The 15,741-nt window shown below is 47.2% G+C and overlaps 1 protein-coding gene across 1 annotated transcript in view; it reads right to left on the bottom strand.

The window, feature by feature from the left end:
- KASH5 (KASH domain containing 5) overlaps positions 1–15,741 on the bottom strand; it is a 116,737-nt gene that overhangs the window by 70,476 nt on the left and 30,520 nt on the right. Inside the window, exons 3-9 of the mRNA XM_033960874.1 lie at positions 8,501–8,617; positions 4,072–4,252; positions 3,605–3,666; positions 2,862–2,928; positions 2,589–2,750; positions 2,297–2,414; positions 1,840–1,890 (exon numbers count right to left, since the gene is read on the bottom strand). Coding sequence (XP_033816765.1) covers positions 1,840–1,890; positions 2,297–2,414; positions 2,589–2,750; positions 2,862–2,928; positions 3,605–3,666; positions 4,072–4,252; positions 8,501–8,617 — 758 coding nt within the window. The remainder of the gene's footprint in view (positions 1–1,839; positions 1,891–2,296; positions 2,415–2,588; positions 2,751–2,861; positions 2,929–3,604; positions 3,667–4,071; positions 4,253–8,500; positions 8,618–15,741) is intronic.

Here is a 15,741-nt window from a genome sequence, read left to right as displayed (position 1 = left end):
TGACACCAGCTACATTTCTTGAACCCTGTGACCGGCCGGGACATGGAATGGAACACGGCCGTGGCAAAATCGAAGCCCGCAGGCCGAAGCCGCGGAGTAGGCCCCGCCATGACACAAGCAAAAAAAACAAACAAAACTTATTTAAAAAAAAAAAAAAAATGAAAATGAAACGCGCAAATAAACACAGCGACCTTGTAAAGAAAAACTACGAGCTGCGGTGAGAGAAGGCACGAGTAGAACTAACTCTTACACAGAGCCTTGAAACGAGGGCTTCTCAGCTCCATGGAAAACTTAGAACTGAGGAGACGCGCACCCTACCTCTGACGGGAAGGCGCATGCATGGTGCGGCAGTCGCGAACTTTCTAAAAGTTCTTCAAGCAAATCTGCTTGTGAAGTTGTCCACATCGGGGCTCCGTGGATGATGTCACCCATATGATGAGAATATGTTGCCTGCTTGTCCTGGGATAAAGTTCCTTACGGGTGGGAAATACCAAAGCAGTACCCATCAAGGGTGGGACCCCTGAGGGGCCGACACCAGAACACGTTCACCGAATACCGCGTCCCGACACGCTTGAACATCCACATAGTAGTGTCTGACAAAGGAATGCAGAGAAGACCAAACTGCAGCCTTGAAAATATCCACTGGGGGCACTAGAGAAGACTCAGCCTAAGAAGCTGCCTGATCCCTAGTGGATTGAGCCTTGAGGAATTCTGGAACAGGCTTCTTCTTCAGAAGATAAGCGGAAGCAATCATTTCCTTGATCCAGCGCGCAATAGTAGCCTTAGAAGCGCCATCCCTCTTATGAGGACCCGCGAGAAGGACAAAGAGATGATCTGATTTCCTGGGTCCTCTGCACATAAGAGCGATTGACATCCAACTTATTCAACTGTCTCTGCTCGGAGGAGCCCTCTCGGCTACCCAACACTGGGAAGACCACTGCCTGATTGACATGAAAAGGAGAAACTACCTTTGGCAGAAAGGAATAAACAGGCCTCAAGACAACCCGCTCCCTAGAAAACTCCAGAAGGGAGCTCCACAAGAGAAAGTCTGCAGCTCAGAAACATATCTAGCTGAAGTAAAAAGGCAGTTTTAAAGGGAAATTAGCCCTTTAGACCGGCACACCTCAGGATTTTTGTTTTTTTGTATTTTTCTTACAGAACAGATTGCACAGCTCTCAAAGCTGGAGAGCTGACTGACCAGGAGGCCAGGTCGTCAGCTGAGGCATCTCTACAAAAATATGGGGAGGTAGAGGAAGGTGGGGGGAGGGACCCAGCACGAGACCTTTCGAGTTGACACCCCTGAGGTCGGACGGATCCCAAAACAGGACCCAGCCAAGCACTATCCAGCACAAAAGGAGAACTAGGAGTCCAAAAAAGAAGGGAGCCGAATTAGCCTTACCACCTGCTACCAGAGACTGAGGAAGACTGGATTCTTAGGGGGGAAGCTATACTGATATACAAGTTTGATCTCAGTCTCCACCTGCTGGTAGCAGTGAAGTATAAAACCCATCCGTAAGGAATTATACCGATCTACTAGGCAATACAGAATGATCTACTTTCTACTGTAGGGGAACCTACCAAGTATTTATGACCTGGATTGGTTACTATTGGAAGCAGGAAGCAGGATTCTGCACTTGAGTTCTTACTGCTGAAACAATTTAAGCATTGAGTAACCAATATTCTTCACAGATGAGCATGCTTTCTGTAGTATTTCTGTAACAGCTTGCCAAAGGATTAGCGAAGAAGACCGCCAGGCTTCCCCCTCCCAGCTGTCATCAAATGAGAAGCACATTTCCCTCATTCGGCCTCCCTCTCTGCCAAAGGCTAATCATAGCTCACCACCTCTTGCAGGTTCTGCACCTGGCTACTAAGGCACTGCCGCTCCTTCTCCTGCCAAGAAACACAGAAAGACACTTTAATATCAGAAAGGGGGCTTGTGGGAGCTGCTCATTCACCACTTTGGTTGGGTAAGGACGCTGACTAATGCCACCAGGGTCTGTAAAGGTGAAGCACATTAGACTGCATAGGATGAGAACTTGGACCCATCCAGTTTATTTATTTATTTGATTAGTTTTATATCCCATCCTCCCCAATGAGCACAGAACGGGTAACAAAGTTGACATACATAATGCATATACAGATTATTAATTTAAATGTGTACAGTAACGTTAGCCATACAATTTAATAAGTCAAACAGACAAGAATGGGGAAGAAATCCTGCCTCAGTATATGTCAAACAAACAAAGAAAAAGGCAAGCAAGATGCAAGGACCCCACTTTTTATTCAGTATACATACTAGCTGTCGGCTCTGGGCCTGAAGTTGACCATTCTTTTCCTCCAGGCTCTTCACCACTGTCTTCAGCTCTTCCAGTTCACTGGCTGCAGACTTGGCGATCTGCAGGGCCTGCTGGGAACTGGAAAGAAGGTGATTAAAGTTGTGAGGGGATCCTGATTCTCCCCTGCCTATCCCAAGCACATGAATGCTTAACACCTTTTCCTCTAGTGCTACATGGGTAGGCTTCCTCCCAGTGCTAAAAATCCTCCATAGTGGAGGAACCCCTCTCTTTCTGGATTCCCCGCAGCCTCACGCTCTCAGCTTGCTCTTCAGGTCAATGATCTCCTCGGAAAGGCGGGCGCTGGCCTCCTCCAACACTTCAATGCTTCGCTGCAGCTTGCCATTCTCAGCCGTCAGTTTTTTGTTGGCATACTCCAGGTCTTCGATTTTACTCATGAGGTCCACAGCTTCCCTCCTGCAACACCACCACCCCCAAGAGGCATGGTGAAAACAGCAAAGACAGAAGAGTCATGGGAGGAAACCTATGACCAGTGGGTAGGTAAAGAAAACCCAGAGCAGTACTTACAAGCTGAATTTCTGAGTATCTCCACCGTATCCCTCGAGCTGAGCAGTGCCAGGAACAGAGGCTTTCCCTAGAAGAAAGATACAGTGGACCGCCAGAATCTTTTGGCTCACACTATTATTCAAGAAGTATTTACATGGGGCATTTTAGTCTCCTACAAAAATCTCTCATTTTTACAAGACAGAGTATTAGAAAGGGAGTGACATGGAGGAACAGCCTAATGGTTAGAACCCCTCCCTCAGCACCCTGAGGTTGTGGGTTCAATCCCTTCACCACTCCTTGTGCCTCAGATGCCTTAGTGAGATTGTGAGCCCACCAGGACAGATAGGGAAAAATACCTAGAGTTTTTAATAAAGGTTTGGACAAATTCCTGGAGGAAAAGTCCATAGTCTGTTATTAAGACATGGGGGAAGCCTCTGCTTGCCCTGGATTGGTAGCATGTAATGTTGCTACTCTTGGGGTTTTGGCCAGGTTCTAGGGACCTGGATTGGCCACCATGAGAACGGACTACTGGGGTTGATGGTCCCTTGGTCTGATCCAGTTCTTATGTTCTTAGTTTTGGCGTTTGCTCTGTTTTGACCATTTTCTTGTAATTCTAACTAATATAAGCCAAGATATGTTCAGTGAAAAGCTGGTGATTAATCCCATGTCCCACTGCTTTCATTAACCTCTCAGTAAGTCTGTGGATGGACCGCTAAAACTAGTTAGAAAGTCGGCACTGGTTTCCAGGCTGGAAAAGGACCTACCGGACTGAAGCAAGCCAGTTTTTTTGAGGCAGCTACTTCCATCCTTTGTCCCCTCATTGGCCCTGGATAAAGCAGAGATGAATAGCTGTCACTAGTGCTGGCTTGGACAGGTTACACCCCTTTTCCCTAGCTGTTCTGTCCATCCTCTTTTGCTGTGTTAAGGGGTCCACACACAGAGGAAGGCTCAAAAACTGTTTCCAATTTGAGGTCTGATTTAAACTGAACATTTTCTTCCCTTGTTCAGGGACTCTGCCTCCCATACACATTCAGAGATGTATGTTTCAGAACACTCCTATATCCAAGCCAAGCAACATGAACCTAATCTCACACCTCCTGAGTCAAAGTTTACAACTAAAATAAAATGTTTAATCACAACAAAGAGAGTTATATTTGCAGTTTTCTTGGGGACTGTCCCCTCTTCCCCAGAAATACTCCCCAAGGAATTCCCTGATGGACAAGGTACTGACCGCTCCTGGCGCCGTTCTGCGATCCATTCGCCCATGACAGCGTGGAATGTCTGCAGATCCACAGAGACCCCACTCTCATCCGGATCCAGCCTGCGATAGAGGGAGCAGAGCCCTTCTCCCTCACGGCTCTGTCCAGTCACACACTGCAAATACTCCAGGATCCTAGATGCTGAAACCTTTCCTGCCATTAAAGGCAAAGAACTGGGAATCATTTACATACACTGGGAGAATGCTTAGAAACAATGTTGTGACTAATTATCCCCAAATGGCCCTAGTCTGGACAGAAAATGAAGATTTGAAGGGGTAAGTGGAAGATAATCTCCAGCTGAACTGAAAGATGAAGAAAATAACATACATCGAATAGTCTTGCTAGTGTAAGGCTAGAGATGTTTTTTAAAAACTTTTGAAAATATATTTATGTGTGTCAGCATGAATGTGAATCTATGAGAGAGGTCCTAAGCTTAGATTTCAGCTTGACAGGGAGACTTTTGAAAATTTCCGAAAACAGCATTTATGTGCTTTTATGAGAGAGGTTTTATGCCTAGAACTTTGCTTGATCACGAGACTGCTGACCCAGAGAGCTGATGCCTTGATTTTTGCTTGAAATTAATTTTTGATGTGTAAAATGTATTTGCTCATTTTGTACGTTGTTTGAACACTGCTTTGGTTTAAATCAGTATATACAATTTTAAATAAATAAATATTTGCTTAACCTCTTTATTAAGGGAATTTCTTTGCAGACAAAGGAGAAATTAGGTTCTTACCTGCTAATTTTCTTTCTGTTAGCTTGTAGACCTTACGAATGGGTTATATGCCTCACTGCTACCAGCAGGTGGAGACTGAGCACTAGTGCTGCCTGATTCAGGAAAAAAAAATTTGATTCGATTTTCCTGCCCAATTGGGTGTTTGTTTTTTTTAAAAAAATCATCCTGGTGGGTTTATTTTATAACCTCTTCACTCCTTTTATAGCCTCTTCACCCCCTTTGCCTTCTCCTAACCACATTGGCGCTGTGGTGTAAACAAACAAAAAAGACTTTTCCTCTCTCTGTTAAATCCTAGCTCACATTTGCAGTCTAACACCAGCTCTGGCAGGATACATGTTTCAAATCTGACATACTGTAATCACAAAACAGAAAATAAAATTAGTTTTTCTACCTTTTGTTGTCTGGTCATTATTCAAATCTTGTTGGTCCCAGGCTCTGGTTGTCTTCTGATAACTTGCTTGCCAGAGTCTCCTTCTTTCTCCGTGCTAACTATCCATCTTCTATCTCTGTCCTCCCCCTCCCTTGGAAGTCTGGCATCTTTCCTTTTTTTCGTCTCCATCCACAGATCCACCTTTTCTCAACTACCATTTCATCCAGCATCTCTCCCTCCTTCCCCCTATCACCACCATTTCTCCCTTTCTTTTCTCAACTACCCTCCTATCCAGCATCTCTATCCCTCCCTCCACACCATTCCTTATGTCCAACTTCTTTCCCTTTCTGTTCCTTCCCTCCCTAAATCCCATTGCCCATCATCTCTCTCCCTCTCCTCTATTTTTAGACCCATTATTTCTTCCCCCCAAAGTCCAACATATGCACGTCTCTTTAACCCCCCTCTCTCCCTACCTCCATGTACTTCTACACCAGGGCCCATTCCCCTAAAGGTTTGTCCCCCCCCCGAAGGTCTGTCCCCCCTGAAGGCCTACACCCCACCCCTGAAGGCCTACACCCCACCCCTGAAGGCCTGCCCATTCCCCCTGAAGGCCTACACCCCACCCCTGAAGGCCCGCCTGTCCCCCCTGAAGGCCTGCACCCAAGGCCTGCCTGTCCCCCCTGAAGACCTACACCCAAGGCCTGCCTGTCCCCCCGAAGGCCTGCACCCCACCCCTGAAGGCCTGCCAGTCCCCCCTGAAGGCTTGCACCCCACCCCTAAAAGCCTGCCTGTCCCCCCTGAAGGCCTGCACCCAAGGCCTGCCTGTCCCCCGAAGGCCTGCGCCCCACCCCTGAAGGCCTGCCTGTCCCCCTGAAGGCCTGCACCCAAGGCCTGCCTGTCCCCCGAAGGCCTGCATCCCACCCCTGAAGGCCTGCCTGTCCCCCTGAAGGCCTGCACCCCACCCCTGAAAGCCTCCCTGCCCCCCCTGAAGGCCTGCACTCAAGGCCTGCCTGTCCCCCTTAAGGCCTGCACCCAAGGCCTGCCTGTCCCCCCCTGAAGGCCTGTACCCAAGGCCTGCCTGTCCCCCCTGAAGGTCTGTACAACACCCCCCCCCCCCCCGATGGACTGCACCCCCCCCCGGAAGGCCTGCGTGTTCCCCCTGGCCTCCCGACATCAATTTACCTAATTTCAGCAGCCTGGATAAGATCGCTAGTGCAAGCGATCTTTGCAAGCTGCCTTTGGGTCTTCCGAGCTGCCTTCTCTCTGCCACGGTCCCACCCCTCCTCTGACGTCAGAGGCAAGATTTAACCCTCCAAGAGGATCCTGGAAATTTCTCCAAAGGTCCAGGTCCTCATCAATAACATCTTTCTCCTCTGGGCAAAAATTCTCATTCCAAGAGACCCTCGGGCGTTTGGATGAGAGAGGAGTAGAGGGAGGCAAAACCGCCGCTGTGTGTGGCCACACCGGGGAAGACGTCGAGGGCAAACGCCTCCCCCCACCAAGACCCCTGAAGTGGACATGGAACCTCCAGCCACCAGCACATAAGCTTTACAAAGTGTTAACATAAATTCAGGAGGAAAGACCCCCGGCGGCCCCAAGGGACTCCCTGCCCCAGCAGGGGACCCTGCCATACCTTGCCCCTGTATTTCCAGAACAGGGGGAAGGTCACCTGAGGTAACTAAGATGAAGGTGGAGGTTCTCGCGGAAACTGGACCTAAAACAGCCAAAATTGGAGCTCCTGCGGCCTGCCGCGCCTGAAAAGCGCCTGGGACTTTCCTGAAGCTGAGGCCGAGGAACCGAATAACACGAAAAGGGAATCCACAGCCGCTCCAACAGTAAAGGAATCCTTCGCAAGGTACATACGGCGGGGTGCTCCACAACACTTGCACAGGCTGGCTGCAAATACCTCGCGTCTGGAGCACAATGAGCATTTTTTACCTTTAAAAGTGCTCATTGTGCTGAAAACCGCCCTAGCTGAAAGAAACGTGCCGGTTAGATGAGAAAATACAGTAAAAAGGCAGTTTTAAAGGGAAATGAGCCCTTTAGACCAACACACCTCAGGATTTTGTCTTTTTTTTTTTTTTTTTTACAGAACAGACTCCACGGCTCTGAAAGCTGGAGGGCTGACCAATCAGGGGGCTAGACCGCCGGCTGAGGCATCTCTACAAAAATTTGGGGAGGTGGCGGAAGGTGGGGGGAGGGACCCAGCACGAGACCCGCTAAGTTTAATACCCCCGAGGTCGGACAGATCCCTAAACAGGACCTATCCAAGCTCTATCCAGCACAAAAGGGGAACCCAGGAGTCCAAAACAAAATTCCAACAGTAATAAGAGGGGAGCCAAATTAGTCTTACCACCTGCTAATGGAGACTTAGGAAGATTGAGTTGCTAGGAGATTCTAGCCTGATGTACAAGTTTGTGCTCAGTTTCCACCTGCTGGTAGCAGTGAGGCATATAACCCATTCATAAGGACTATACCAGTCTACCAAGCGATACAGAAATCATGTTTCCCTGATATTTGCTTCTACTAGCATTCTCTGCACAGAGTGGCAGCTTCTCTACCAACCCCGTTTTCTGAGAGCTCCTTAATCTACCCATGGAGGGTGTCGCTCTGATCCTTCACCTTAAAGCAACATTAAATCAGGTCTGGCTAGACTGGGCAAATGGAATGGTGAAATCTAGTGTCCATTTCTGAGTTAAGTTACCAGTACAGGTATAAGATCCTAGATCTGAAATTCCGAAAAGCTCAGACAACTGAAATTTGGTGCAATCTGGAAGTAGTCAATTTCCCTGAAGTGACACACACTGAAGCCAATGCAGATGCATGTGTTTCTCCTGTTCTCTGTGCAATTCAAGTCAGAGGGATGGAAAAATGTCAGAGAGCTGCAGATTCCACTCAGGGTGGCAATTTTATGGTCGTGTAGAATGTCTTTTTCTGACTTAACATTATCATTCTAAAATCCAAAAAGCTCCAAGTATTGAAATATCCCTGGTTCCAAGGGTTTTGGATAAAGGATCTTGTACCTGTAATATACATTCTCTCTCTTTCTACTTTTTGTTATGATTTTGACAAATCAAAATGTCTTTGACAGCCCAGTCTGTGACCCTCTTCCCCTTTTCCTCACAGAACATCCTGCTTTTTTAATTTTATTTTAATTTTTTTTTACAGTCTTTCACTCTTTCTTTAGCTTAAGTTGGGATTTGTTCAATCTCTGCACCCTCACAGACCTGGAAAACTAAGACTCTCTGGAATTACAAGCATATGTCAATGCCACTGGTAAGGGATCTTGCCTTACCGGTGCCTTCTAGATCACAGGCCTGGAATGCATATTCCAGCATAACGGCCTCTGAGCAGCGACCAAGACTAGGAGGCCCATGGAAGGTTGCGTCTTTGAAGATATCCTGGGAGCCAGCTGAAGAGGTTAAAAAAAAAGAAGAGATCTTTGATCACTTTGTGGAGTGCATATTAGGAGGTTACATTGTGCCTGTATGTCTGAGGAGAAGAGCAGCCAAGAACTGAGGGTAAACTGGAATACGGTCACATAAAGGCACATAAAGGCATGGCCACAGATCTAGCTTGACATAACCTCTTCCAGGATTTTAAATATCAAACACTTAATCGATCAGAGAATGCACTCTTATCAGGAGACAACCGTCTGCCTATGTTGATGCAAAGTTGCCTCCTGACTCTTGAAAGATATAAGCCCAGGGCTTGAAAACTCCTTTCCCAAATTGCAAATTTAACACAATAAAAATAACACAAGATTTAACCCTCCATCTCGGCAATGGCTACACCATCATATCATCTGGTATCAGGGTCTTAATCTCCCATATTGTACAAGCTCTCAATCTCAGCCCAGAAGCCAAAAAGATTCCATTTCCTCCGCTGGCTCTTAGTCAAAAAGAAGCTGAGAAGCAGTGGCTGATGGGCCAGAAAGCACAGTTACTTACCGTAACAGGTGTTATCCAGGAACAGCAGGCAGATATTCTCATATTTGGGTGACGTCATCCACGGAGCCCGGATGCAGACAGCCTCGCAAGCAGACTTGCTTGAAGAAACTCAGAAGTTTTGAGTCTGCCACACCGTGCATGTGCGAGTGCCTTCCCGCCCAGCACAGGGCAAGTCTCCTCAGTTCAGATAGGTAGCAGAGAAGCCAACCCGGGGAGGTGGGTGGGTTGTGAGAATATCTGCCTGCTGTCCCTGAATAACACCTGTTACAGTAAGTAACTGTGATTTATCCCAGGCAAGCAGGCAGCCTATTCTCACATGTGGGTGACCTCCAAGCTAACCAGAATGGGATGGTAGAAGTGTTGGCAATTCAGGAGAATAAATTTTGTAATACTACCTGGCCAAAATGGCCATCCCGTCTAGAGAAAACATCCACACAATAATGAGAGATGAAAGTATGAACCGAGGACCAGGTGGCAGCTTTGCAAATTTCCTCAATAGGAATGGATCTGAGGAAAGCCACTGAAGCCGCCATGACTCTGACTTTGTGGACTGTGACTCGACTCTGTAGATGCAGTCTAGCCTGAGCATAGCAGAAAGAGATACAAGCAGCCATCCAGCTGGAGATGGTTCACTTTGAAATCGGATGTCCCAACTTGTTCGAATCGAAGGAGACAAAATGTTGAGGAGCAGATCTGTGTGGTTTGGTGCGTTCTAAGTAGAAGGCCAAAGCACACTTACAGTCCGGAGTATGAAGAGCTGATTCTCCAGGATGATAATGAGGCCTTGGAAAAAAACACTGGAAGTACAATGGATTGATTGAGATGAAATTCTGAAACCACTTTAGGTAAGAATTTAGGATGAATACGGAGAACCATCTTGTCATGATGAAAAACTGTGAAAGGTGGATCAGCAACTAAAGCTTGCAGCTCACTGACTCTTCGAGCAGATGTGAGGTTATGTTTAAAACAGTTTTATTAGGTTTTACAGTTACATAGAAACAAGATCAGCCAGATCATCAAGCAATTTACCTAAACATCACAACTGTACCCAATAGGTCCCCCCACCAACCCCCACCCCCTGCAAACCCCCTTCAAACCCCCCCCCCACCTTCCCACCCCCCATGGGAGCAGCCTCTTTACAGTTAGGTCAATTCAACAATCTACTGCGTACAACCGGTGCTAGTGTAGAACAGAATGGTATCCAACAGCGTAGGTACAAAATACCAGCCTTAGAGTTCATATCTGCAATGGATAATCGCTCATAACCTGCCAACTGGATCATTTGCGTGCGCCAGTGGGAAACCGTTGGTGTATGTGGTGACAACCAGCATTGAAGTATAGTTTTAAGTCCCACGAAGATGGCCTTTCTGGCAAACGCCGCTGCACCTGGACGGATGGGCTTCATGGTAAGTTTTAACGTGAATAAGTACGTATTAGTAGGCATCCAAGTGCATTTCCAGATGGATTGTACATGTAGGCAGATACGTTTCCAGTAGGCCTGTATGCCCGGACAGTGCCAGAACATATGACCCAAAGAGGCTCTCGGGGCCATACACTTCAAACAACAATCGGTAGGACTGATATGTGCCCGAAACGCCCGAACAGGAGCAAAATATGCCCGGACTAGGAACTTGTAGTATCGTTCCTTTTCTGCTACTGACAGCTGAAGTTTCATGCCCATTGAAAAACTCCGTTTCAGTATGTCTACCGAAATAGTAATCTGCAAATCTTGTGTCCATCTAGAGGCCAATAAAGCATAGTCCAATTCTCCAGCCAATTCTTGTAGAAATCTGTGGTGGAAACGTAGTGGTACGGGTTCCTGAGCCGTTAGGCAAAAGGCTTCTGATAGTTGGTCTCGAATAGTGCCAGATAAGGCCGCTACTGACAAAGTACTGACATAATGATGTAGCTGCCTGTATTGGAACCAGTCCGCCGGTGTTAATACAGAAGAATCACATAACATTTGAAAAGATTGTAATTGTCCGTTAGATTGCAGTACATGAAATAAATAAAATAGACCCCTCCCGCTCCACCAGGCCTGGGCGCCCAAATCCATACCCGGGAGAAAATCTCCATTACCAGCCACCGGGAGATATAGTGTCACATCAGATCGAACGGCTAATCGCCGGCAGAGATTCCTCCAAAGCCTACGTAGGGGGAGGAGAAACACATCACCATAATCGGTGTCCCGTTTGGGAAGGCACTTAACATGTAACATATAACTGAAATGATATGGGACATGCGCCAAACATTCCACCCTCGTGGCTGAGAAGTGGGATGTTTCACAGAACCAGTCATTCAAGTGCCGCAATAAACAAGCCTCATTAAACCTCCCCAAGTGCAAGAGACCCAGACCCCCTTGAGAGATAGGTAAAGTTAAATTGTGTATGGGGATTCGGGATCTCTTGCCTCTCCATAAAAATCGAGATAATGCACGATGATGAAGCCGGATATGTTTGTGCAGTAAAAAAATTGGTAAAGTTTGTAGAACATAAAGCCACTGTGGAATCATCATCATGTTGTATAATGCAATCCTGCCCATTAGTGTCAGTGGATAGGATCTCCAGGCCTGCAACCTATGTGTAGTTTGGGTAAGCAGTGGTTTAATATTAAGTGAATAGAGCGTTGCCAGATCCCTCGGTATGTGGATACCCAAGTATCGGATAGATGACGGGGCCCAAACTAGAGGAAAAGGGTCAGGCCACGAATCACACAGCGAGGGTTGTAAAGGAAGCACTAGAGATTTCTGTTTGTTTAACGTCAGGCCAGAATATATGTGGAATTCATCCAATATCTCTAAGGCACGCTGTAAGGAACTATGTGGTTGAGCTAGTGTAAGTAAGATGTCATCTGCAAATGCCAGCACTCGTATCTGAGAGGAGCCCTCCCTCAGCCCAACCAAAATATCATCCTTTAATAAGGTTCGTAGTAGAGGGTCCAGATAAAGAAGGAACAGCAGCGGGGATAATGGACATCCCTGACGAGTGCCCCTACCGATGTTGAATGGTTGTGTCAAGAAACCATTTACCAAAAGGGAAGCTGTTGGAGACGAATATAACACCCGCAAGGAAGACCCAAACCAACCCCCCACTCCCATGTATTCCAGTACCTTAAATAAGTATGTCCAATCAACTTGGTCAAAGGCCTTTGCAGCGTCTAGACTGACCAATATGCCCGGGTTTGACGCTTGTTGGGCTCTGGACATTGCCAGCAACACCCTTCTAACATTCACTACCGAGTGGCGGCCCTGGACGAACCCTGCCTGAGCCTGGGATATCACTAGCGGTAAGAGTGGAGATAATCGATTTGCCAACAGGCGAGCCAATATTTTTATATCGACATTCAGGAGGGATATCGGACGATAGGAGTCAACTTCGTCTTTAGGTTTGCCTGGTTTTGGTATTAAGGTTATGGTGGCCGCATTGGCGTGCGAGGGAAAGCGGCCCTTCTCCAATGCCACCACATAATAGCCCAAGAGAGGTTCACACACCTGCAGAGACATCAATTTGTAAAATTCAGTGGAAAACCCATCAGGTCCCGGGGCGGTATACGATTTTAACTGTTTGATTGCTCTTTGTATCTCTGTTCCCTGGATGGGTCTGTTTAAGATTGATCTCTGCAGGTCAGTGAATTTAGGCATACCCGCGTCTTCCAAATAATCCAGGACATCAGGGCCCATAGATGTCGTGGGGCTAGCATAGAAGTTTGAAAAGTGTTTATAAAACGCTTCAGCTATATCAGATGGTGTAGTATGGTAAGTGTGTGCCCCAGACTTCACCCGGGGAATATATCGGTCATCTTGCCAGTGTTTAGTTAGCGTGGCTAACAACCTGCCAGTTCGATTACCATAACGGTAAAACCTATATTTTCTGTATAACAGGGAACGCTTGATCCTTTCATGTAGCAATGCATTCAAAGCTACTTGCGCTGAGTGCATGTCCTCACGGAGCAGACGAGACGGATTGTGGAGATATCTGGCTTTCAATTGAGTGTATCGCTTTTCCAGCCTAATAATACCCTGGGCGATTCTCTTGCGGCGAGCTGATACATAAGAAATTATCACCCCTCTAAGTACTGCCTTGGCCGTGTCCCAAAATAGATCCGGGGTTTGTATATGTTGCCCATTGGTCGTTAGAAACTCTTCCCAGTTAGTTCGTAAATATGTTTGGAAAGAAGGGTCGTCAGCCAGATAGGAGGGAAATCTCCACAGGAAGTCCCCCCTGGGGGGAGCAGTCCAGGATATATCCAACCAAATAGGACAATGATCGGATAAGGCTAATGGCCCTATCGTCGCCTCTGTTACTCGAGAGAACAAGGATTCAGTTATTAGGATGTAGTCTAATCGGGAAAAGGTTCCATGTGCTCGTGATTGGTGTGTGTAGTCTCGTTCGAACGGGTGAAGTAGCCGCCAGGGATCCACCATGCCCAGGGATTTACATAAAAAGGGCAGCCCCCTAGTGTCAGTTGCGGTTGGAGACCCAGACATTCTGGTTCGATCAAGGGAGGCATCCAGAACTTGATTGAAATCCCCAACCACTAGAAGAGGAACTGAAGTGTCCCTAAGGCCTAAAGTAATCAACGAATTAAAGTATGTGGTTGAGTAATTGTTTGGCCCATAAGTTATCAGTAATCGGAAATCAGCACCTTGCAAGGTTATATGCAACAGCAATGATCTACCCAGCGTGTCTTTATGGCAGGAAGTGATTACACATTTTAACCCTTTTCGAACCAGCAAGCAAACACCAGCTCTTTTGCCTGTAGAGGAGGCATGAAAAACAGATCCTACCCATCCCCGCTTCAATTTCTCATGCTCCTCAGCAGTCAATTTAGTCTCCTGCAAACAGGCCAAATCCGCCTTGTGGCGTTTCAGTTGTTGCAGGATTTTAGACCTCTTTACAGGAGATGTTATACCGGCAACATTCCAGGAAATTATTCGAAGTGTGTTATCCCCCATGTGTACCCCCTATAAATTGTATAGTGACAGTAAAACTCCGAACCCACGTCTGGGCGCCCAGCCTCCCCCAGACGGTCAGCAGATAAACCCAATCATATTGCAGTAACAACAGTTGTAAACATAGCAGAAAAATATCTAATCTGACCCGTGAAAAACACAAAACTGAATCATTTTCCGTCCCCCAAGGCTGCTCCCATCCCCCCCCATCTAACCCAACCCCTCCCCCCATATCCCCAACATTCCCAACTAGCATATCCCGAAGGTATATGCAAGAGGTCCGAAGAGACACCCACGGAGCCCCAATCCTTCAAACAACCGAAATACTGTCTCAAAATAGAAAGCCTCAACATAACAACATATTCAATTCTAAAATCCTGAAAGTTCATCCCAGCCAAACCCAATACAGTTACATGGTATGATCCTCAAGGAGGGTCCCCCTGGGATTCCAATTGGGTGTTGATGAAGTCAGCTGCATCAGAAGCCTCTGTAAATGAATGCCATGTACTTGCATGCAGGATTTTCAGGGTAGCCGGATACAGAAACAGAAAACGCTGTTTAAGGTCTTCCAGGCGTTTACAAAGTGGATAAAATCCTTTTCTTTTTTCAGTTAGAGCTGTCGAGTAATCTTGGCTAATGCGAATAGTTGATCCTCGCATCTTTAAGGCATCTTTTTTTACCCGGTATTGGTGTAAAACTGCTGCTTTGTGCCTGTAGTTCAGGAATTTTGCTATCACCACTCTCGGTCTGTCTTCCTGAGCTGGCCTCCTACCCAACCGATGGGCCCGTTCCAGGCAGAGAGTGCCAGATTCCATAGCTTCCGGGAATTCCAATTCAAGCCAGCTTTCCAATTCCGCAGGTAGGTTAGCATCAGGAATCAGTTCTGGAATTCCCAGAAACCGCAAGTTACTGCGTCTGGACCTATTTTCCAGGTCGTCAATTTTTTCAGCCTGTCTATGCACAGTTTCTTGCAAGGAGGCTAAATCCATTTCATGAGAGGTGATAGTATCTTCTGATGCAGACACCCGATGTTCCAGTTCTGTCGTGCGGGCCGTAGTGTCAGTTAGAAGTTGTTCCAGTCGGGTCAGTTTAGCAGTCAGAGCCTCCAACTGCGGTCCCAGCGCCTGGGTCACCGCCGCCTTGATTTCAGTCAGTGCGGTATCTGTAAACTCCGATACCGCCATCCCCGATGCGGCCGCCATCTTGGTCGCGCCCGGATTAACCTTTTGCTTTCCAGCCTTGACCGGCTTCGATCGCGTCGTCTCTTGCGATCGGGTCAGGTACTGCTCCATCGAAGCCCGATGCTGGGCGTCTGCGGGGGACCCGGCCAGAACGAATTTTGTTGCAGTGAGGCTTAATAACGTGGATTGGGGCCCGGAGCCGATGTGAGAGACGTCCTCACCGGCTCATAGCGTCACGTGACCTCAGATGTGAGGTTAATGAGAAAGACCAAGTGAGATATTTCAGATGAGCAGTATCCATTGGTTCAAAAGGAGGCTTCATCAATTGTGCAAGAACAACATTGAGATCCCAAACCACTGGAGGAGGTTTGACATTGACAAGTCCTTTCATAAATCTGGAAACCACAGGATGAGCAGAAAGGGGTTTCCTTTCGATAGGCTGATGTAAAACATT

This window comes from Geotrypetes seraphini, chromosome 10 (genome assembly GCF_902459505.1).
Source record: "Geotrypetes seraphini chromosome 10, aGeoSer1.1, whole genome shotgun sequence".
Lineage (NCBI taxonomy): Eukaryota > Metazoa > Chordata > Amphibia > Gymnophiona > Dermophiidae > Geotrypetes > Geotrypetes seraphini.
The sequence above is the reverse complement of the archived record's forward strand: the minus strand, read 5'-3'. Positions and strand labels throughout refer to the sequence as shown.